Source organism: Coffea arabica, chromosome 5e (genome assembly GCF_036785885.1).
Source record: "Coffea arabica cultivar ET-39 chromosome 5e, Coffea Arabica ET-39 HiFi, whole genome shotgun sequence".
NCBI lineage: Eukaryota > Viridiplantae > Streptophyta > Magnoliopsida > Gentianales > Rubiaceae > Coffea > Coffea arabica.
In genome coordinates, this window is record NC_092318.1 from 422,875 (window position 1) to 448,643 (window position 25,769).

The following is a 25,769-nucleotide window of genomic DNA, read 5'->3' on the forward strand; positions in this document are numbered from 1 at the left end:
TCTGAAAAAGGCCTAAAATTTAGGGCTTCATTAATTTGAACAACTTTTATTCAAGTTGTATATCCATTTCACACACAAACAAAAGTTGGCTGGACTTTGTGGTAGAAACATTAACTAGTGATTATGAGGTCTTTGGTTTGACTCTAAAAATCCCCCTTGTAAGGCTTGAAGTTACCATTTGCAGTTTTGCACCAAAAACTAACTGCATTCGTCGCATGTCCTTATCAAATTGATTTGGCTATCTTCCACTGCTCTAGGTTATTTACCCAAATAATCCAATTCTTATTTGAAATTTCAAAAGTAGTGTAAATTTTTTGAATTCTTCCTAGAGTAGAATTTCGGTATTTGAGAGGGCGACTTCAAAGTCACTCTTTTAGGTCACGATTTTGACTTTGAAGTCGCTGTTTGAGAAATGCTCCATTGAGACTGTTGACGTCTAAGTCAAGCCCCCTGAATCCGCGTAAACGAGTAAATTTTTACATGTTCAATTCCTCAGCTGTGGTGATATGATGCCACTAAGCCTCATATTGGAAAGATACAAAGCAATTACTTGACAAAATTCCCACCCACTAACACCTTGGGGGAGGGGGAAGAAACTGCAGGCCAGTTGTTTAGCAGAATTTGGCCAGGGTCATGGCTAAGAAAGCTGAAAGAGAACACAGCAACACGAGTCGTCCTTGAAGTAAATTTTCTCCATGAACAGAGATGGAAAATGATGTTACTATGAATTCCAAGTGCAAGAAGTTTGAGACTACACATACACACAATTTCATTGGCACTTCATTTTCTTGCCCAAAGAGCACGTACGTGCAAGACCAAAAGTCACCACTTGCAAGTCATTGATTCAAATATGCTTAATTGTCTCATTGATTCAATTATTAGATGACAGCAAATCAGTAATTAAGCCTATCAATCTGAATGTGGAAATGTTGCAATTCCAAATGGTGGTTTACTATGAATTTCCAAGATGTGGCTCCACTGGTCTAAAAATGTTGCAATTCCAAATGGTGGTTTACTATGTATTTGGGTACTATGAATTTCCAAGAGGTGGCTCCACTGGTCCAAAGCTGAAAGAGAATACAGCTGGTGACTCTTGGTCATGCACGATGTATTCTTTTGGAACTAGTAATTTTTGAAGCACATGGACCTCCTTTTAATTTGAACATGGCAGTAGCTGAATTTTTATCTTCTTCAAATCTGCAAGAACTTCATGCACATTGCTTCTCTCCCTTGGAGATTCTGTTGTGCAATTCAAAGCCACTTTCATGATTGATGAAATGCAGTCCAACTTTTCATGATTGGGCTTCAGAAGATTGGCATCTACAACACGAACCAGTCCATCTGGCATAGAATCACTCACCCAACTCTTCAGGCTCAAATTTTCGCCAAACATTTTGTCATTGGGACTTTTTCTTGTAAAGACTTCCATAATCATGATTCCAAAACTGTAAACATCGCATTTTGTTGATACTTGTCCTTCCAGTCCATACTCTACAAGCAAAAAAAAACAGTAAGAATAACTACAAGGCAAAAAACCAGAGTAGCTATACTAGAAGAAGCTTTACCTGGAGCAAGATAGCCAAGTGTGGCTAATGTTTTGGTGTATGTAAAGCTGTCCTCATGCCCCAGCAACTTTGCAACACCAAAATCAGTCACATGGGCAACCATATCTTGATCAAGTAGGACATTACTGGGCTTCACATCACAATGAACCACTGGTGTCGAAAGACCGTAGTGGAGATATTGCAGTGCACATGCCACATCAATCAATATGTCTAATCTCTGCTTGATTTCGAGAAAATAGTTATGGGAATACAACCATTTCTCAAGACTTCCGTTGGGCATAAACTCAAGCACTAATGCTTTGAAGTCTTCGTTTGAGCAGCTGCTAATGACTTTCGTCAGATTTCGATGACGAAGGCTACGCAATACTTCACATTCTGCATCGAAACTATTGAATGCTCCTTCTTGTTGCAGTTTAAACACTTTAACAGCAACAATCCTCCCATCATCAAGGGTGCCTTTATAAACTGATCCAAAACTTCCTGTGCCCAACAGATTGCTCTCATCATACCCGTCAGTTGCTTGCAAAAGTTTATAATACGAGATTCTTTCCTGTGTTGCTACTGACGGTAGAACTCCTTCACTGGCAACTTGTTCTTTCTTTGTGCGTCTGAAATACATGAATCCCAGGAATATGGCAAGCGCAACTGATATAAATGCTCCAAGTGCAACAGATATAGTTCTCCGCAGCTTTATGGTCCTCAATCGGCCACCTGAAATACCTGGGCATGTGGGAACGTGGAACCTAGGTGCTCCACAGAGTGCTTCATTTGAAATGAAGGATTCTCCAGTGAAGTTTGTAAAAGGGCCCTTGGACGGTATTTCGCCACTTAAATTGTTGTAAGACACATTGAAGTGTACAAGATACCGAAGGTTCTCCAATGACATTGGAATCGTACCTGTGAGATGATTGTGTGAAAGATCCAACAATTCCAAGCTCAAAGTCGTGCCAATTGACACTGGAATTGATCCTTCCAATCTGTTGTATGCCAATAAAAGGTTCTGCAAGTTCACCATATCACCGATGGAGCTAGGAATACCACCTGAAATCTCATTGATTGACAAATCAATCAAAATTGCTGCCTTTAAGTTCCTAATCTCGGGAGGTAAAGTTCCACTCAGGTAGTTTCTGGAGAGGTTAAGCACCAACAAGTCTTTCAGGTTCCATACAGTGATAGGCAGACTAGAGTTTAGTTTGTTGGAATCTAGGGAAAGAAATCTCAAAGAAGTAACATTTCCAATGCACTCTGGAATAGATCCCGAAATTTGATTTTCTCCCAAAAACAATCCACCCAAGTTTTGCCAAACGCATAGATACTCAAGGGAGGTTTTGCTCAACTTGTTGTCGTGAAGGTCTATCTGTTGAAGCTTTTCCAAGTTTTTTATGGTATTTGGCAGCATCCCACTTAACTGATTACTGTACAGACTTAAAGTGGTCAGGCTACTCAAATTGCCAATTTCATCTGGAATGCTGCCTCGTATGTTGCATTTGTATGCATAAAGCTGTTCAAGCAAAGTTGAAAGATTGCCAATAGAATTTGGAAGAAAACCAGTAATTGGATTGTCAGCCACTCCGAGTACTGTCAAATGTTTGCAATTTGCCAAGGAATTGATCCATCCCAACTGTGTATTGGATGAAGAGTAGTCACTCATTAAATTGTTGCCTGAAAGATCTAGGAATTCTAGGTGTCTTAGATCCCCAAAGTAATGTGGAATGGGACCAGTAAAATTGTTAACAGAAAGTTCTAATATTTTGAGTTTAGAACAATTTGAGATTGAATCTGGTATTGGTCCACCTAAATTGTTGCTGTTGAGTAAAAACTCTTCTACATTTGGGAGCCCATTATCCATCCTTGACGGAAGATTGCCTGAAAGTTGGTTTCCTGTAAGAGAGAGAATTCTTATCTGTGACAGATTAAATACCTGCATCGGAATGAAACCAGTTATGTTATTCAACGTCAAGTAGAGTTCTTCCAAATTGCATAGCTTGCTGATCTCTTGGGGTATTGCACCTACCAAATTGTGTTACCATCATTAGCACAACAAAATTCTATATGAAGACTTTTGAATGGTTCTAAATTAGCATCACCTAGTCTACCTGTTATGTGGTTGCCACCAACGCCAAGTATTTTTAGCACAGTTAAATTACCCATTTCTTTTGGAATTTCACCTGAAAAAAAAAGTATAATATATAGAGATGTTAAGGACGATTCACATATTCCATCTAAATTTGGAAGGGAATATAAAGAGTTCATTCCTTTAAAGAGTTTGCTCCTTAAAACTTTTATTAGGACAGTTACTTAAACTACTGTTTTTTTATTAGTGTGCGTGTATATATATATATTTATATATATTGCTTGGGGGCGGGGGGAATAATTCATATTATTTCGCTCATGCAGAAATAGGATGTTACCTTCTAAACTGTTCCTGTATAGATACAGCCGCTCAAGTGCCTTCAAAGTGCCAATTTCTCTTGGTATGAATCCAGTGAAGTGATTCACAGAAAGGCTCAGCACTTGAAGTTGTGAGCAGTTATATATGCTTGATGGTATTTGGCCATTTAACTTGTTCCGTGACAGGTCAATCCACTTGAGTCTCCGAAGATGGCGACACATATCATCTGGAACGCTACCAGATAAGCTATTACCCTGGAAGAAAATCAATTCCAGCGAGGAAATTTTGAAAATCTCTGTTGGAATACTTCCCTGGAGATAATTGAATGACAGACTTAACTTTTCTAGCGTAGAAACGTTAGCCAAGGAAGTTGAGATGAAGCCAGTGAAACTGTTGTTATTCAGAGACAACAGTCGAAGTTGATGTAAGGAACCAAACCACTCAGGAAACTCTCCATTGAGATTGTTGACATCTAAATCAAGCACTCTCAACCGGCGTAACCGAGCAAATTCATGCTGCAGTTCTCCATGGAAATTATTTCTGCTCAGGTTAAGGGAAACCAGAAATGACATATTTCCCAGCTGTGATGGTATGATGCCGCTAAGACTCATATTGGAAAGATCCAAGGCAATTACTCGACGGTGACGAGAGCCGCAAGTGACTCCTACCCACTGACATACAGGGGAAGAAACAGACCAGTTTTTCAACAGGATTTGATGAGGGCCCTGTGAGGTGATGCGAGCTCTCAACGCAAGAAGAGCATCTTGATCAGTGGTAATATTGGTTGTGGTCATGGCTGAGGAAGCTGAAACAAAATACAGCAAGAAGAGTCCCTGAAGGAAATGATTGAAAATTTTCTCCATGATTAAGTGAAATGGAGACGGCAAGTGATGTACCACTATTTTGATGGACCCAAATATTCAAGGTAAATGATCAAAGAGGCAAAGGGATTTTTCTATTGATCAAGCTAGATTCTGGCTACACACAATGAAAAGTACCACAGAGATTACTACTTATAAAAAGCCAAAATACAAACAAAGAGGCCACGGATTTGTACTATTTGACTGATATCTTTCGGCCCTTACACACATACACACACACACACATATATATATATATATATATATATATATATATATATATCATGACCTGACTACTACTAGTACAACTTGGAATTGAACTCTACGTGGTCCCACTATATTAACCAAACAAAATACCAGTAACCAATTGCACTAGCTTGGCTTAATAATTTCATACATATTTTATGAACAGCTTCTGTCCTTTTGGCATTAATATTAAATTTGCTTACTGATTTACATTTCTGGGAATTTTCCCTTAGTCAAACCTGCCATCGTACCATGAATTCCATGTTTAAGAAGTTTGAGACCGCATATTCATACAATTGAATGTCATTTTCTATTTCTTGCCCTGTGAAAAAAATTAAACCAAGTTATATAAGCAAATTGTTTTTATTGATTGAAATGGGTCGCTATTTATCAAACACAAACCAACTTGTTTTGAATTAAGCGTTTAAGAAAGAATTTTGATCCTGCCATTGGTGCATTGGTTTATTGCTTTCTTCTTGGTTGGGAATACAGCAAGACAAGTACCTGAAGGAAATGGCAGCAAAGTTTTCTCCATGATTAAGTGCAGTAGAGATGGCAAATGGTGCACCACTATCTTGTTAACGCCTTCAGTCCTATGGGACTAATATTAATTTTCTTGCTGATTACATTTATGGGAGTTTTCTTTCACAAAACCTGGAATTGTACTATGAATTCCAAGTCTAAGAAGTTAACATTAGCACTCCGTTTTCTTGCACAAAGAATATGCAAAGTGTGTTTGGATAGTAGATTATTTTGGATAATTTTTTGAAAAAAATACTGTAATAATTTTTTGATGTGATATATATGAAATAAAAAAAATAATTAAAAAATATGTTGATGGTATAAGCAAATAAATTTAAATAAATACTAATTCACTATCCAAATTATTGACCAAAAGTCAAGCAAGTCAATGCTAAAACTACAACACTCGCACGCCTAGTTGAGTTCACATTCTTTGCAAATGCGGTCGTTGAATTCACATTCTGATCTTGACTCAAAATCAACGGAACACTTTGGCCCAGTAGAGTCACATCTTAGAATTTCAAGTCTTAAAAGTCCCTCTTATAAAACATAAGGAATCTTTAACAGTACCTCGGGACCTGTAGTTTTGAAGCAAAAGGCCATTTGTTTCGAGTTCTTTTTGTTTTGAGTTCTCTGATGCTCCCCTTCCATCAAATTGCAAAGCTACTAACTTGCATATTTAATTCTAAACAACTTAGTCACTGCAAGAAATTTACTTTTCATGACTCGTCACATAGTTGCAGGTCACAAGAAAACTTAAATCTTATGACATGAAACTAGTGGTAGTCATAAAAAAAAAAATACAATTTTAAGTCACAAATAATAAAAATGCCATTTAGTTATGGATCACAATTTATTTTTTGACTTGAGAGACCAATTATGATTATATAAATGATGACCTTCATTTTCAAGTTAGACAGTGGATCTGACCCAAGTCTATCGGTATGGTAGGTAGACCTCCAGAGCAACGCCGGCTAGAATTTTTCAGTGGAGCAGTTGGACCACGACCAATATCAACAGTCATGTCAACTACCAAGGCCCATGATCAGCCCAACTTCAAATTCCGGGTTAAACCTCCAATTTAATTAGTCTATTGGGCAGAATGGTGGCCCGATGATGTATTTCTTTATGTTTTGCTGCGCTTGCCCATGTAATGGGGGTAGTTATCGTGATATAAATTAGTTGTCGGTTAATTATCATTTTGTACATTATAATCGATGTTTTCCAACTTAATTAGAGAATTAAGTTGCACAAATGAATAAGTTCAGTCAGTATCAAAACGTAATTTTACTAATGATAGTACATCATCAGGGTGTTAATATTTACAGTAACGGGATTCTCGAATATACTCTCCCACAATATATATATCATCAGTGCATTCTCCTTGATGTTACTGTAACGTCCATCTGTTAAAGCTCCATAATCCTTGAATTTAGTCAGGAATTTATTCTTTCCAAAAAATGTGATGTACCTATCTACGGATATCCTACTCCCCTGATTAAAGTCCCTCACACCGATCTTCTCTCGCATCCGCATGCGAATCAGGTAAGCATATCATTGTGAATGTGCAGGTCCACTTTGGATCTGCGATTTCCCATGACCTCACCGAACACATCTTGAAACATGGGTTTACGCTGGTCATTGGGTTCACAGTCTAGCACGATAAAAAGGCCTAATATGCCATCAATTGTGCTACCACATTGGGTTGCAGTTCCATCATCTATTAAGGCAGGATTCCTGCCTATCAACACACTTCCATCGATGTTGATAGAAGTCACTTTGCACTTGTTGCCATATCTATGTCAGGATCCTTAATCCAGTTCCGGGAGCTTAATGTAATCGTGCCACACCGTATCACAGGACACGCCTTTGTCAGGGTCGAAGGTCTCATCCATAATGCCCGTCTGTCCAAAAGGGAGCTTCCTACCGCGCACGAACAGCCTCGCACGTCTTCGCAACATTGGCCCTGCACTCCCATTGCTAGCTGTGCTGCTGAACAACCTCCTTCTTCGAATCGTAGCAGAATATCGCTTCGCACTTAGACTCGCCATTTTTCGACACAACAACGAGCAAATGTGTCATCACACATTCCAATTTATATCACGTTATTTTAGTGCATAACCTTTATGTGAATCACCAATAGTTTCCGTCCTCTATTCAACTGTAGATTTCCTCTTCTCCAATGATAAAACCGTAATTTCGATACTCTATTGGGCCAATTTTGTTGGCCCAATTAATGTTTCAATAGTGAAAAGGTCCGACCCATGCTGCTTTGCATGGGGCCACAGTGCACATTGTGCATTGTGGAGGCCAACAAGTTCGCTTTGCTAACTATGGGCTTGTTTGGAAGTGAAGTTTTTGGTCAAGTTTTTTAGCTACTAGTTTTTTAATAACTTTTGCTACAGGAATCCCAAAAAACTTATCAAAGTTTTTTACTTACACACTTCAAAATAATACACAAAAACTTTCCCTTCAACTTTTCTTCTTTTTCCTCTCCCACCCAACCGGCCACCAACTCCACCACCGCTTCCGGCGCCGGTAACTATTCCGGCCAACTTTTGCCGCCTTCCTCTTCTTTTTTTTTTCTCTCCCTCCCCTCCCCCTTTGACCGATATGTTGGTTTCCAAAATCTCTTTTTTCTTTTTTTTTTCTTTATCCCTTCCCCCTCCCCTCTGCCTTTCCCCACCACCTTTCCCCTCCCGTAGCTTGGGGAGAAGGAAAATTGAAAAAAAAAAATTACACTCGGCTGTTGCTGCTTATTCTGCCTGCAAGATAAGGAGAAGAGAGGGAGATGCAACATTGGAAAAAAAATAATTTTTGTTGCTGCAAAACTCATGTGCAAAACTCAGGTCGCGACAGAGGCAGAGGAAGAGGGAGGGGTGGTGGGGAAGCTTTTGCAGGCCCTATATTGAACAAATAGTAAAAAGCTAAGTTTTTTGTAACTTGCACTAATCTAACAAGCCATGAAAAGACACCTTATTTGGAAAGTCATTTTTTTTTCCAAAAAGTTCCTACGTTTTCTGGCCAACATGCTGCATGTGTGTTAGACGACGAAGTAAGCATAAAAACAGATGAGGGGTACGGTGGAGTTTACGAGAAAATGCATGCTATTATTAACTCTTTCTATATGGATGAGAGGTTGTTTAGGAAGTTATTAAATTCATATAGTAGGAGATGTAGGATAAGTGAAATAAATTCAGCTATTGCTTGTTTTTGTCACTTGAATTGGTAGTTACTTTCTTCGGAAAATGCATTTATCTCCGATGTCTTGAAGCATTTCAAGCATTCTATATAAATAGAAGTTGTTTCATTATCACCTTGACCGTTTATACTTACAACTGTCAAATTAGGCCACCCACAACTATTTCAGGCTTACATCCAAGGAGACACAGGCAATCGGACCCAAGATGAAATTCCACCTAAGAAGCATTCCTCCTACAATGGCCACGTACCGCATCTTTGCTCCTCGATTCTTGAAGTTCTGTCCTCGTCAGTATTACATTTAGTCAAATGTTGCATTTTCCATTTCTGACTTGCCAAATATTATTTTCGTTATCTTTCATAATTTGAAGGAGTGGTAAATATTATGTCAAATATTATTGCAAACATTACATATCCAAACGCACTCACTATTTTCAATGCCCGGTATAGTGTGTTGTTGAGTTGGTTATTGTCATGTTCTGCCAAGTGGACATGTTATGTTTTTGCCACGTATACACATTGCCTTAATTTATTTGATTAGATTTAAATTGTTTTATTTTTATTAATAACATTTAAGAATAAATTTTATATACACTGTCAGTATATACACTATCACGGTTGGATGGGTGACACGTAAACAAATTTTGAATTTCAAATTTAAATTTTACACATATGTCATATATTTAAAAGTAAACCTTATATACACTGATAGTGTATACATTTTCACCATTGGATACATGACATAAAAAGTGTATACACTACTAGTGTATAGAAAATTAATCCTATATTTAATAGTGATAGTGTATATACTAATAGTGTATATAAGATTAATTCAACAACTAATTCTAAACCTTTTTCATGTTTTAGGTGTACTATTTTTATTAACAACGATCAATCACGTACCCACTTTGTTACTGAATTTATGTTCTTAATGTTTTAATTTTGATCATATTTTACAATATTTACTATGTTTGTTAACAACAATCAATCACCACTTTTGTTATCCTTAATTTTTATACTTATATAAAGTAGGAAAGTTATATATGTTTACTTATGTTTATAATCAATCACCTTTCCTACCCTGAACATTTTCTATTATGTAGATTATAATTTCTTGATCTGTTAATAATATAAATTACAAACACCATATATAAATTTTAAAATAATTTGCTATTAATTGTTCAAAGTAGTTTTGAAAACTTTGTAATATCTTGATCAATGCTAATGGTACGAGTTTTATAACTGCGCGTTACAAAGTCAAGATTAGAAGCAAATAACTAATGGGATCTACCAACTCTCCCCGAACTCAAATTTCCATCCTTCAGTAGATCAAACCTATACGCATCTCTAACTAAAATAAAATTGGTTGTGGCAGCAGCATAAGATTATTTGACATGATTCTTAAGAATCATTCTCAAACAATTATTTTATGTAATTCAGTTTCTTGCATTGACTTGTTCAACTTACAAAGTCACGCTTAAAAATTTTATTACCTAATCCAAATGAATTGCATAGTTAAATTCCATGAATAAATTCCATTTTTACAATAAAACTTCAATGACTAATAACATAAGGAAGTTTAATGCCACATTTGATGCGAGAAATTTTTTTCCAATCCATACAATATTTTAGTTCAACAAAAGATAAATTTACAAGAGCCAATCAAAAGTAAAGAAATAGAGTGACAAGGGAACTGCACATGCATTATCTCCTGGCTACACTTGTCATTGTTTTGCGGTCCTGAGATTATGTAACTTTATTTTCCAAAAGCTTAAAAAGTAAGAAAATTATTTTCGTAAATGTTGTAGTATTTTTATGATGTATTCTATTTAAAACATAATAACAAGCAGTCAGGATTCCTTCACTCAAGGGTTAGAAGGTGTGTTAGAACTTACACGCATAGTATTAGCCAAATCAATTAAGGTTCTAATTTTCCCTTCTGCTATCCCATTGGAAGATGGTGAGTAAGGAGGTGTATTTTCATGAATTATCCCCAATGATTTAATGTATGAATCATAGTACAATCATTTGACGTTCATGAGTTTCAGCTGCCACTAATTTTCAATCCACCATTTGAAAAGCGACTTGCAACATATTTCTTTGCACCTGCCTTTTCTGTGTCATACTTTTTCTACAAAGATCTCCAAACCTTCTTAGCAATAAAATATGAATTCTCATAAAAATCACAAAATCCATTAGAAAGACAATTTAACAAAATAATTCTTGCAATGAAATTCATCGTCTTTGTTGTGAAACTAATAAAATATATACTATACGAAAAGTTAAACATAAAGAGAATAGAGTCGAGACAAGAAAATAGTGAAAAATGTTTCTATTATTCACTTCTAATATCCGATGTTCCATAGGTTATAATAGGTTACAAATGAGGTTGGGGATGACCCCTAATTATAGGTGATAGAAAATCAAAATTACATGTACCAACATTAATATCAATACATGAATTTAGCACTTCAAGTACATTAATTTAGTAGTTTTATAATGAACTACAAGTAAATACATGAATCTACCAATGAACAATGTAGAGGGATGAATATTCCAATGTATATTTTGGGAAGATTAATGAACATCCACTCTTATCACTTCATTAATTTTATAACACTCCCCTTGGATGTTCAATACACAAAGAATATGACTCGTTAAAATCTTAATAAGAAAAAACCTGGTGGAAAAAAAAAACCCTTGTGAAGGATAACTCCCCCTATTGTAAACGTCATTTGAGATCTTTAAACCGACACATACCAATCTTTCTTACAAATTTCTCAAATATTACAATCGGCAATATTTTGGTAAATAAATTTATTAGATTAGCACTTGAGTGGATTTGTTGCATATCAATTCCACCATTCTTTTGCAAATTATGAGTAAAGAAGAATTTTGGTCAAATATATTTCATCCTATCTCCTTTAACATATTCATCTTTTAGTTGATCTATACAAGTTTTCTTCTCAATAGATAACCCATAATTCTTCCAAATACAGTGGGTCATTGATTTTGACCCTACACATTCTCTATTAGTCTCATGAATTACTACTATTTCAGTATGATCTGAAGAAATGGCAACTATTGATTGTTTTGTAGATCATCATGAAACAGGTATACCACAACAAGTAAGTAGATAGTCTATTTGAGACCTTACTTCATGTGGGTCAGATAAATATCCAACACCAGCAATTATATGAATAAAAAAAACTAAGATCAATTGTTTCTTGGAAATAGTAAAAAAAATATGTTTTATACCATTGCAATCTCATCTTGTAGGAGAGGAACTAAATCTAGTTAATAGATTCACAACAAATGTTATATTTAATTTTGTATAATTAGGAAAATACATTAATGCACCAATTGTATTGAGATGTGGTACTTTAGGAACAAGAATCTTTTCATCTTCCTCTCTTGGTTTAAAAAGATTCTTAATAGGATCAAGCTGACTGATGACCTTTGGGTACTTAATAGATGTGTTTTATCCATATAAAACTATTTTACTACCTTCTGGGCATAAGCAGATTGGTGACAAAAATTATTATCTTCCAAATGCTGAATTTGCAAACCAAGGCAAAATTTTGTTCTTCCAATATCTTTGATCTCAAATTTTGTCTTTAAAAATTTATCAGCTTTTGATAACTCTTCAAGAGTTCTAATCATATTGAAATCATCAACATAAACCACAACAATTATAAAATGTGACCTATTTTCCTTTTTTTTTTAATTCTAAATGGAGATTCCAAACTTTACAATGGCGAAGGGACATATACTTTATTTTTCTTAATATAGAAGGTATAGTCAAAGTAGATATTTTGCTTAACAACAAAGACTTAAACAGGAGTAGATATTTTGATCGTTGCTTTGTGTTTGCTGTTTGTCCCCGAAAATTAGATTATACACACTAAGTTGGTCCCAAAAAAATGAGGAAAATTAAAATTTGATATCAATTTAATAAATAAAGGAAGGTAGAGGCACCTCATACTCTCTCAATTTAAAGATTTGCGAAAGTATCTACGAACCAGGAAATAGAATAGAGACAGATTAAAAAAAAAACGAATGGTTAATTGTAGTTTTTAATTTCAAAGTCACAACGTATGTAATATTCTTATTCTCCATCAATAAAATGCATCTTCCGATCCACCTCCAATCAAATACAAGTCTACAACCCTCATTGTAAGGGAGAAAAATTGTAAGTAGGAGATATTAGTTTCAAAACCTCCCATTAAAAATAATAAAAATGTCCACAACCATCATAAGATATTTTACTCTCTGGTAATTCTTTGGTTCACCCTCTTAAGGTGTCATTGACTTGCTATTGTACTTGATTGTGATTTACCTTTGCTTTGCTTGGTTTATAATCATTTTAATTGTTTAAATTTGTAAAAATCTTGATCAATTAATTCACATCCCTCTTAGATTGCTTTGAATTTACAGTGCTGCAATATATTGTTTTGTTCACATGATGATTAATAGTAGATTGTACCATCTTATAGTATGCCTTATTATTTCGTATCTTTTTCTTCTCAGATGTAAATCCCAAGGAAAAGTTTACGTGCCAAAAAAGTGCACACACTAGTGACAAAGTTTAGATGTCTAGAGAACACTAAAGCAAACAATCAAGAGTTAAAATAGACCGGATTTCAGAAAAAGGCCTAAAATTTAGGGCTTCATTAATTTGAACATCTTTTATGCAAGTTGTATATACACATCACACACAAACAGAAGTTGGCTGGACTTTATCCCCAAGATCCAACTTAGGTGGTAGAAACATTAACTAGTGATGATGAGGTCTTTGGTTTGACTCTAAAAATCCCCCTTGTAAGGCTTGAAGTCACCATTTGCAGTTTTGCACCAAAAACTAACTGCATTCGTCGCATGTCCTTATCAAATTGATTTGGCTATCTTCCAGTACTGCTCTAGGTTATTTACCCAAATAATCCAATTCTTATTTGAAATTTCAAAAGTAGTGTAAATTTTTTGAATTCTTCCTAGAGTAGAATTTCGGTATTTGAGAGGGCGACTTCGAAGTCACTCTTTTAGGTCACGATTTTGACTTTGAATTCGCTGTTTGAGAAATGCTCCGTTGAGACTGTTGACGTCTAAGTCAAGCCCCCTCAATCCGCGTAAACGAGTAAATTTTTACTAATGTTAAGGGAAACCAAAAAAAACATGTTCAATTCCTCAGCTGTGGTGATATGATGCCACTAAGCCTCATATTGGAAAGATACAAAGCAATTACTTGACGAAACTCCCACCCACTAACACCTTGGGGGAGGGGGAAGAAACTGCAGGCCAGTTGTTTAGCAGAATTTGGCTAGGGTCGTCCTTGAAGTAAATTTTCTCCATGAACAGAGATGGAAAATGATGTACTAATCACTACAAGAAAATTGCGTTTCTGTGACAGGCGAAAGTCGTCATTAAAAATTCAGAAGTCGTCACAAAAAAAGTTAGTGACGACTTTTACTGCTGTCACAGAGCTGTCACTAGTTCTATGTCACAAAAGGGGGTCCATGTGACGACTGTTGAAAGTCGTCACAAATGATTTCGCTTTTGTGATGACTCTTGTCGTCACTCATTGTTGTACATTGTGTGACGACTTTTATTGTCACTAAGCTGGCTAAATTCTTGTCATAGTCAACCCTTAGAGTTGTCACATTATGCTTCCGTTTAGTGACGACTTTTGTTATCATTGTTTTCCATCCATAAAAAGTGACGACTTTCTGGTGTCACTATTGAAACTTGTTGGCAGTGACAACTTTTTTATTGTCATTTATTTTTTTGTAAAAAGCAATAATCTAATGTTAATTACGCAACATAGCTGCCAACAATCACAAAACGTTCATTGAGTAGCAAGGAGAAAAAAAAAGCCAACATACGAAAAGAAAGCCAACATTCATTTCCAATAGAAGATCAACCCAAATACATATATATATAAATGTTGCCTCAAATGAGTCATAAACCATGCACCATCCAAAATAAGCCATTCAGTTACAATACTAGTGATTTCCCATCCACAATAGAGAGTAGTAAAGTTCTATACAAAAATATGAGCACGATTCCCATCTAGAACAAAACATGAGCACGATAGGCCTTGTAGTCTTCAATTCAAAAACCATCTTCACAGCAATGACTGGCTTCTTCTTCTTGGGAATCGTGTTAGAACCTACACGTTACCAAAATTGAAGCAATGAGCACTGGTGTTAAAACTGGAACTACACTTCTAGATAGGCACCATATTATAAAAACTAATGTCACTCTAATTTGAAATTATAGCAATCTAAGTAAATTGCTTAACACAAAAATAAAGTGAAATTATAGCAAATAAGACATTGAATGTATATTCTGTGAAATATAGAATAACAATACAAACACAATAAATATCTGCATGTTCACAAATATATATGCAATAACAATAACAATAACAACAATAAAATCCTAAAATCATTGAGAGCCTAGATGATCATGAACCACACAGTATATCAAGAAAAAAAAAACACACACACACACACACAATCACAGGTGCCTCTTTTTCCTTAGCACAAAAAAAAAATTCTGATACAGAAAAATTTAGATGAGTTCGACAAAGAAAAAAGTGGAATACATCCCAACGTTCAAACACATTTGCTTTAAAAACACTAAAGTTTTGGTTGCAACATCCAGCACCTCAATGGCTGTAATTAAACATGAACAAGATTTCAAGCACCTAAATCAGCCTCAAGCAACTCAATTGCATAAACAGGAATCAGATTTGGTGGAACCAGATTTCAAGTGCCATCAAGCAACTAAATTGACATCAAGCAACCCAATTGTATTAAAAATGAATCTCTATTTTGTAGAACCAGAATTCAAGTGCCTCAATTGTAATAACTATGAAGAGCAAACAATTTATTTATACCTGATACAGAAGTTGCTTATTTGCGCAAGTCATTGAAGGACTTTCCAGCAATGCATTGAAGGACTTTATAGTCCACCGCTCATTGTTTTCAAATGGAGCAAAGTGACTACAAAGGATAGCTTTGAGTAAAAATGATTCCCTGGATACAGCTCCTTTTTTGCATCTTCTAACAATTTAAGAAAGTTATTTGTGTCACTATGATTCGCATTTAGACTATCATCCGTTGATTCTTCCCTACCAGCCCAATTGTCCCCCCATTGTGCTGTCCCAATGTCGTGCAACATGTCATTTAAATCCTCAGTATCACTATCCTCCTCTCCATCCCCATGTTTAGTACTATCCCCACAATTTTGGTGTTGAAATTGTTCCCCATGGTGTATCCATCTTGTGTAGCTTTTACGAATGCCTTGAGTCAATAAGTGATCCTCCACAACTGTTTTAGTTTGGTTACAAAAATTATTGCATTGTGTACATGGGCATGGGATTTTCTGATTTTCAACTTTTTGAGAATATGCAAACTTGAGGAAATTTTTGACTCCGAGTTCATAAGCCTTGTCCTTCCTATTGCTAATCTTCATCCAAGTTTTATCCATGTCCTAGATATAGACACATCAGCCTTTAGTACAAAATACTTTTCTAATATCAAACTAAAGAGAATAATTTGTTAACTAGCCTTTTCAAAAATTAAGGCTACAAGTCATATGAAAAGCAGCCATAAAAGTAATATGAAAATTCATATGAAAAGCCATGAAATCAGTATCATATATCAAGAAAAGTAATATGTAAAGCAGCCACGAAATGAACATGAAATTAACCATGAAAGCAGTTTCCTAAAATCCAAAAAAGCCATATGTAAAGCAGCCATGAAATTAACCATGAAATCAATAGAAATTAAAGAGGACAGACTTCAACAAATGCACTAGCAATCAACAAATGTTAATACCAACTGATGGTTAATACCAACAAATGCACTAGCAATCACTTGGTGCAAGTTGGAACTGCAACAACTGCATAATCCCTATTCTTTTTGCTTCCTTTCTGTTTCTCTCTATTTGTCATTTTCTATTTTCAGGGACTTTGGTTAGAGAATTAAAGGCCCCATTAGAGAGGGGATTTGGTTACACTTATGAGAGAATCTAATACAGACTGGATGTATTAACCATATATATAAAATAGACCATTTTTTTTTATTAGAATTTGTTCTTTTCAGTTTTTGACCATCTATAAGACTATGAAATGAAAGATAACCACCCCTGAATGTATTATATATATAAACTAGAGAACTTTTATCATACATTGTAAAAAATTTTGGATTTACCTTTAGTCTTTGCAATTTTTACGAAACAATGGCTTTCTCCAGTGGCTCCAAAAGTTTTAATAACCATTTCTTTTTATTTTTTTGGTCCTATGGGGGAAAGAATAAACCATTCTTTATAGCCATATAAACCCAAAAGGTCTAAATAAGAAGCAAAATTTCTGTTCGCTGGCATTCTAACATCTTGATAACAAAAAATTGAATAATCAAGTTAAGAGAATAGAATAGCAAAGAATTTATTCCTTTTTCTCTGTTTTGCTGTGGTATATATTAAAACTTTGCTGTTATATATTTCATATAAAATGTCATGCAGTTCTTTTTCTTACCTTTTTCAGAGCAGTTTGAAAATCATGTGCCATATTTTGAGTCTTGGTTCCAATAAAAAGAGGAAAAAAATTCCTTTTTGTAGTTAAAAATAATTGAGAATTAATGACGTAGCTGCAATTTCAGCACCTGAACTTCAACATGTTATGTTATCCTTTGTTTCTACATTCATTTATTGATGATTGAATATTATCTACTGTTGCTATAAACTCACAAAAGAAAAAAAAATACAATTAATCTGCTGAGATGGAAAAGAAATTGCTCCAGTATTTAGTTTTAGGGTGAAAATGATAATTATTAAATGGATACACTTGATGGAAATTTGTTCATCTTTCATTTGAGTCAATTTTATTTTACACTTTTCCCCTCTAAAAATATCCCTCCATGTAGTAACATCTTCTCAGGTTCTTTCTTCTTTATATTTTCTCCCTCCCAGATAAAATTAAAAGATGTTAAAGCCAGATACCTCTACGATGTTATGGAACAAAGTCAATAAAAGAAGAACCGTACACAGAAATTTCTCAAGATACAAACTGAAAATGCAACATTTCAGAAGCCCAAATTGCCTCGGATAATGGCAAGGAAATGAAGCCTTTCGGGGGCAGGACAGAAGCCATTGGATAATGAGCTAACAAAAACAGGGGAAAATTAAAATGTAGGTTCGAAAATGGCAAGGAAATGAAGAACAAAGGGGGAATACAGAAATGAAAATCTTAACTATTACAAAAGATTAACTATTGTATGACTAAACACACATTGCACAACATGTTAACGGCAATTGAAACCCCAAAACAGTTTTCTGGCCAGTTCCCAAACGTGCAAAATTCTAGTAAAGTGCATGCTTGATTACCACAGAGAGAGAGAGAGAGAGAGCGAGAGAGAGAGAGAGAGAGAGAGAACCAGAGAGTAAATTACATGGTATGGCATAAAGTACATTTAAAACAGCCAAATAAATTAGGCAAATCAGTCAAGTTCTCTTCCCCTTAAGGAAGCAATTAAATGGCACGACAAATTGTTTAATTTCTCTTTTATCCAACCAAATTAATGCAGTCAAAAAATGTTCGCATTTCATAGCTCCTCAAAGAAAGCCGGTTCTGACCATCCTAATCACAAAAAGGTTCCATCAAAATATAAAGCAAGCAATTTTTGGTTTAATCAGTCCAAATTTCTCGAAAACAGTGAAAAAATCCACAAATGAAAAAAAAATTCTTGGATGAACCCTAACACTGTTCATACTCCAGATCGCAAGTGTTTTGGATGCGATTTGGCCAAGAGTATTACCTTCCCCACTGCTAATTAACAATCTAGTTCATAAATTAGTCTTTACAATAGAAGGCTGAGCAGCTTTTGAAAGCAAAAAAAAAAAAAAAAAACACATACCGCACAATTAGCTGAAGAGGGGGTCGGAGAAAAGTCTAAGCTGAAGTCGCGGAACGAGGAGGGAGCTTGGAAGTGTTCTGACTTCGCTTCTTCGGCGAGCTTGACCTGAAGATTGGCACTCGTCAATGGTGCTTTAGAGGAGCATTTTGCGGAAGCAGAAGGTGTTTGAGGTCCAGAGTTTTTCGGTGTTCACCATAGAAAGGAAAGACTGAGAATGAAATTTGTTTAAGTGTTGGAAGAGAGAAGCGGCGAGACTTTTGTTTGTCTGTGAACAACCAAAAATGACGTCGTTTTGTAAAGATTTCAGCCACCCGCTCGCGCCTCTTTCAGATTTCAGACTGGCGCTCTTTTTTTTTTTGGAATCTCAGCACGTCTTTGAGATTCCAGGATTCACGCCTTTAGCTTCATACATCTTTTTTCTTTTTTTTTCCCTGGTCAAATTTTTTTTTTCAGGTTTCTTTTTTCATACTTAATCTCTTTTTTTTTCCTTAATCTCATCTATAAATATCAAATAAATTATTTGATGTTGGTTTCTTTTTTGTGCATGTATATATATGTGTGCTTGTTTGTGTCTATATACATCTTTTTGGGTTTGGACAACTCAATATACAAATTATTTAAGAAATTACCTTACAATAAAACTTACACAATAAAACATGTTTCAAAAATTTAACATGCATAGAATTGCCTATATACAGTATAGCACTTCTTACTCATGCTTATCCTACTCTTTGTCTATTACTTAGTTTTTATAATAAATTAAAAGAAACATGTAATCAAATATTCTGTTAAATGTGTTACAACTCTCAATCTTATTGCACGACAGATATTTTACTGAATAATTTTAATTTCTTATATACCCATTCCATATGAAAATAATTATTACTTATGATGTATTACACGTTATACTAATCTTTCACAGTGCTAACATTAGACTACAAATTATATTCAATTACACTTTTTCAAATTATTTCAGTTATTGATTTTTGGGGGTTGTTATAAGTAATAATAAACAATTCATGAAAAAAATTTTATGCTCAGACATGTCTATTATGTCAACTTAGCAAAAATTACAAATATCTAAAACTAGTTTGTTATTATATCATTTGCATTTTGCTAATACGTAATGAATAGGGGCTAAATTATAAAATTAGGGTGTCATATCTTCTGTGCTTTTGCTCATATAAAAGAATTGGGGGCTAAATAATAAAATTAGGGTGCCATAGTAGAATTAGTGAAATTTGATGAAAATACTATAGAATTGCTTATATACAGTATAGCACTTCTTACTCATGCTTATCCTACTCTTTGTCTATTACTTAGTTTTTATAATAAATTAAAAGAAACATGTAATCAAATATTCTGTTAAATGTGTTACAACTCTCAATCTTATTGCACGACAGATATTTTACTGAATAATTTTAATTTCTTATATACCCATTCCATATGAAAATAATTATTACTTGTGATGTATTACACGTTATACTAATCTTTCACAGTGCTAACATTAGACTACAAATTATATTCTATTACACTTTTTCAAATTATTTCAGTTATTGATTTTTGGGGGTTGTTATAAGTAATAAAAAACAATTCATGAAAAAATTTTTATGCTCAGACATGTCTATTATGTCAACTTAGCAAAAATTACAAATATCTAAAAATAGTTTGTTATTATATCATTTGCATTTTGTTAATACATAATGAATAGGGGATAAATTATAAAATTAGGGTGTCATATCTTCGGTGCTTTTGCTAATATAAAAGAATTGGGGGCTAAAAAATAAAATTAGGGTGTCATAGTAGAATTAGTGAAAGTTGATGAAAATACTGTAGTATACAGTGATGCAAAAAGTTGTCACAAAATTGGAACCGGGTAGACTTTTAATGACAACAAGTTATGTTGTCACTGTAGAGAGAGCGTTTATGACGACTTTACTTGAGTTGTCATAAAATCATTTCCCGCGGCATCAAATGAGATGCGCGCCAACTATTTCGTGACGAGTTGAGAATGACAACTTCCAATGTTGTCACTGATTATGCTTGTGCTGTATTCATCTGTGATGACACCTAATGTCGTCACTGAATTAGGTTATCTGTGACAAGATTTTTGTTGTCACATAAATTTTTGTCATTGAAAAATATATTTCTTGTAGTGAATGTTACTATGAATTCCAAGTGCAAGAAGTTTGAGACTACACATACACACAATTTCATTGGCACTTCATTTTCTTGCCCAAAGAGTACGTACGTGCAAGACCAAAAGTCACGACTTCCAAGTCAAGAAAACCCGTTTTTTGCCTAAATATGCTTAATTGTCTCATTGATTCAATTATTAGATGACAGCAAATCACTAATTAAGCCTATCAATCTGAATGTGGAAATGTTGCAATTCCAAATGGTGGTTGACTTTGTATTTCCAAGATGTGGCTCCACTGGTCTAAAGCTGAAAGAGAATACAGCTGGTGGTGACTCTTGGTCATGCACGTTGTATTCTTTTGGAATTATTATGGTAAAAAAGAACGAACATAGAATCAAAGAAGGAGAAGATGAAGGGATGGTTTTCCAATTGCCTGTTACTTTATTCCAGACAAGTCCAAAAAAAAAAAACCGCAGCAGTTGGGAGAGAAAAAGAGTAGACATATAAATAGGAATCAAAGTCAGAACTCTCCTCCTAGAAATAACGTGCAAGAAATTGATAGTGATTGAGATTAACTTCTACTTTTTTTTTTTACGACCAAAAAGACAAAATTTCGTTAAGATCTTCAAATTAGGATCTTAGCATATCACTAGGGATGGCAACGGGGCGGGGTTGGGGCGGGGGACCCCTCCCCCATCCCCCGCCCCGCTGCCTACAAACTCCCCCGCCCCCGCCCCGTCCCCCGCCTCCCACTCCCCCCGCCCAGACCCCGCCCCGCCCCACTTCCCCAGCGGGGGCACTCGCGGGGTTAATAAAATTTTCCCCGCGGGGTTAATAAAATTTTATTAGAGTTAAATTTTAATAAATAATCAAGTACTAAAATATCAACACTGTAGACACCAAATTTTTGTCAATTTTTAATATTTTCCTAAATTTTTATCTATTTAATAAGTTATCTATTATTATTATTATTATTATTAATGTGTAATTTTCTCATTTTTGCAGGTTTATTTTAAAAAAAAAAAAAAGAAAAAAAACAAACAACAAAACAAAAACAAAAAAAGGAAAAGTTAAAAAACAAAATCAAAAATCAAAAATCAAAAATCAAAAATCAAAAATCAAAAATCAAAAATCAAATCAAATCAAAATCAAATTATTACAAAACTTACACATTTTCATCATTTTTCCTACCAAAAAACACTTAACCCATTCCTACACTCAACTTTCTTGTCATCTGGTAAAAAATAATCATTTGGACCAAAGACACACACAAGCTCCTCTTTTTCTCTCCCAATATGGTTTCTCTCGGCTGGGGGGGGGGGACAGAAAAAAAAAAAGACTCTCGGCTCTTCTCTCAATTCTCCCTCTCATTTTGGTGAACAATATACAAAACCTCACTCTCTCCCTCTCGGTTTTTTTCCCAACACACTCACACACAACAAAAAAGAGGGGCAGCTACCAATTGGACAATCATAGCTTGGAATTTCCTCCAAACTCTAGCCCACGGACCGTAATTCCAGCTGGGGTAATTTTCCTTTTATTTTTCCGATTTCCTTTTCTTTTTCTTTCTATTTTAGTAGTTATATTTGAAGCATGTTTAGTTGATGATTTGTCCTTTCCTCTTGCTGGTTTTATTGTTGTGGTGTTGTTGGGCAAGTTCAAGACTAGACTGAGGAAAAGAAAGATGATTTTTGTGCATGCATGCTAAATGTTTGATGAAATGCCAAAACAAAAAAAAAAGAATTTTAGAAACTGTTTTGTCTTAATGTAGTCTTTTGTTGTTGTTTTCTTGTTAGCTAAGATTATATTTGTAATGTAAAGATTATAAGGAGTATTGTAATATATTTTTATGAATTTTTGGTGAAGGTTTAAAGGTCTAAAAATAATAAAAAAATGCAGCTGTTTTTTGGCCATTTGGCCACTTTTCTTTCTTCTTTTGTAAAAACTAACTCCGGAAATGAAACCTACGCGAAAAATCGAGTGAGGGGGTGTATTTTGGTGAAATTTTGTGATCGGAAAAATGGCCGGCGACCAGCGGTGGCGGCGCCGGCAGCCGCCATGTCAGCCATGGTTGGCGGTGGCAAGGAGCTTCAGCCGGCCAGGCAAGGAAAAGAAGAACCGGAAGGGTAGAAGAAGAAGAAAAAGAAAAGAAAAGAAAAAAGGGATTGGGCTAATGTTTATTTTTCGGTTGGGCCAAGAGCTAGTTTTGTTAGGTTTTGGGGCTGGGCTTTAGTTTATGTTTTCTTTTGGGTTTCGGTTGGGCTAGGAGCTTGGAGCCCATGTGTTTTTGGTTGGGTTTGAGTGATAGAAGACGGGCTGGCCTGTGTGTTTTGGCTTAGACTTTCGGCTGGGCTTAGGTAGTTTTCGGCCCAAAGAAATAAATAATGGCCCAGTGGCCTGTTTTCTTAAGAAGATCTGATTACGATTTGCACTTTGGCCCCTGATCTTTGGAGTAATTTTACTACGGCCCATAACATTTTAATTTCTTTCATGTAGGTCCTTATAGTAATTGCACTTTGGTCCCTGAATTTTATCTTTTATTTAATTTTGACCCCTAAACTTTGAAAAATATAATTTTTGTCCCCAAAAGTTTTTTCAATTTTTGCAATTCAGTCCCTGATGAATTTTGACTCTCTTTATTATGATTGTTTCTTTTCTTTAATAGCTAATTATGCTACTTTTGAATATACTTAACTTGTAATTTTTAGATTTGCTTAAATTTCTTTACGTCTGACATATTAGTGTGAATTTAGTGCTTGTATTATTATTTTCTTTTTCAATTAAATTGGTGCCATGATCCTTTTGTTCATTGTGAGTATAATTAGGACAATTTGACTCCATTTAGTCACCACTTCAAACGGGAGGTACTCCTATTTTATTATTTCAATGTCAATTACGTGCTCTTATGTGCTCCTATGTGTTCCTATGTGTTTATATATTTTTATATGCTTTATTTATTTGATTTAAATATTCATTCAAATTTTCTTATATATGTTAGTTAGTTTTTATAATGATTCAAGAGGTATTTAAATACCTCAAAAATGTAATAGATAGGATAATTAGATTTGTTTTATTATATTTTTCCCTCCTAGATTGTAGTTAGGCGCTCCCCGATGTAATAGATAGGTTGCGTGTTTATGTGGCTTATGTGTTATGTGTTTTATCCGCTTTTCTTAGGATTTTGGCATATAGATATTATGCTTACGTGTTATGTGCTACGTGCTCTTATGTGTTTATTTGTTTTAATTTATGCTTTATTTGCTTCACTATGAATTGTTAATGCATGACGTCACCACACTAGTCCAACGCTAGTTGTGGATTCTCCCTACGCTTACTTGCTAGTCCAACGCTAGTAAGGATTTTTAGAAATGGGCTAGTCCAACGCTAGACCATTTAGGTTGTCTTGCGCTAGATTCATCTTTGTGTGCTATTCACTACATTTTCATGCATGTTTTTATTTTTAGGATCTTTTCTCATTTGTATGATATTCCCTATTATATTATCCCTTACCCGCTATAGGTGCTAATCATGCCATTTAGAATTGAATCTCATTTAAGCTAGTTCATTTGCTTGTTCATGTTAGGATAATTATTTTTCAAACATGGGAAATGGGTGATTATAACTTTTTAGTTTAAATACCCTATTAATCCATGTATAAGAGAATTATGTCACGAGTTTTGCCTCCCGTACCCTTTATGTTGCATTCCCTTTTTCTTTGATCACTTATATATATGTATATAATCTAATTTCTTTTCTTTACTTTAAATTCATCATTTGCATATTCGTGACACCTTCAATGAGTTATTTTGGCCTTCGCAATTAATGCGATTGGTTCAATCAAACCCTTGAATGAACATTTTGTCCCTTTCGATGTTTTTATAAATTTAGATTTGCATCCATGTAGGAAACATTTAAATATGATAAAATTAAGGGTTAGATTAGGAAAATTTTGACTAAACCTCGCAACTAGCTTAGACTAGGTTGAAAGGGTGCCTTAGGTTTGAGTCAATTAAACCTTTGCCTTCCCTTTCTTCAACCGTGACTCCCGAACCTATTTTCTCTTGTTTTCAAAGACCTGGAGTTGTCAAAAAGGGTTTTGATTTATTTTATTTTTGTCAAAAAATATTTTTTGGGTGACTTGGTACACCAAAACTCCATACCAAGTGGCGAGTCCTATTTTTTCTTAAAAACCCTTTTAGACTAAATTTTGGACCCAAATTGTCGCATTCTTTTTAAGTCCCATTCTAGGTCCTTTTCATTTATTTTAAAATAAAATTACATATTTTGTAAATACCTATTTTTATAATTATATTTTTCCATCGCGAAAAATGGGGCGCGACAAACACATCATCAAGTTATTATTTATTTTAATTTTACAATTGAAACTCATAAAAACAATCAAACAAAAGTTATTTGAATATAATCCAACATGATGAAATAAATACAACTAAAATAGTTAAGTTTTCACTTTTGGTACAAATACAATCACTAATTCATTATTGTGTTTGTGCTTTTTTTTTGAGAAAAAAGTGTTATTCTATTAAGTGTAATTAGAAATTTAGTATAAATGTATTAGTAAATTTAGTATAACTAATTAATAAATTCTATTAGTAGACGTGTCTAATTATTTGTATACTTGATACTATCAATTTTATTACATACACTAATAAACATTATATAATACATCTAACTAATAATATCATTATCATAAGCTTATAACTAATTAAATTACATATTATATATAATTATATATATATATAATTTTTTTTTGCGGGTGGCGGGGCGGGGGATGGGGCGGGGGTATACTCCCCCGCCCCCCGCCCCGTTTCTAAACGGGGGGAAAAAATTCCCCCCCGCCCCGAGAGCCCCCCGCCGGGCGGTTGCCCGCGGGCACCCGCCCCCATTGCCATCCCTACATATCACATC

The 25,769-nt window shown here is 34.7% G+C and overlaps 1 protein-coding gene and 1 long non-coding RNA gene across 2 annotated transcripts; both read right to left on the reverse strand.

The window, feature by feature from the left end:
• Window positions 1-839: 839 nt before the first annotated feature.
• Window positions 840-4,920, reverse strand: LOC113688326 (uncharacterized). The gene is made up of 4 exons (XM_027206130.2): window positions 3,977-4,920; window positions 3,662-3,733; window positions 1,566-3,575; window positions 840-1,491 (listed from the first exon to the last, which is right to left on the reverse strand). The coding sequence occupies exons 1-4, from the start codon at window positions 4,818-4,820 to the stop codon at window positions 1,154-1,156; spliced, it is 3,264 nt and encodes a 1,087-aa protein (XP_027061931.1). The 5' UTR covers window positions 4,821-4,920; the 3' UTR covers window positions 840-1,153.
• Window positions 4,921-14,751: 9,831 nt separating this feature from the next.
• On the reverse strand, window positions 14,752-18,950 carry LOC140006405 (uncharacterized). The gene is made up of 2 exons (XR_011814000.1): window positions 18,704-18,950; window positions 14,752-16,280 (listed from the first exon to the last, which is right to left on the reverse strand). It is a non-coding gene; the product is annotated as an uncharacterized lncRNA (long non-coding RNA).
• Between the last annotated feature and the right edge of the window lie 6,819 nt (window positions 18,951-25,769).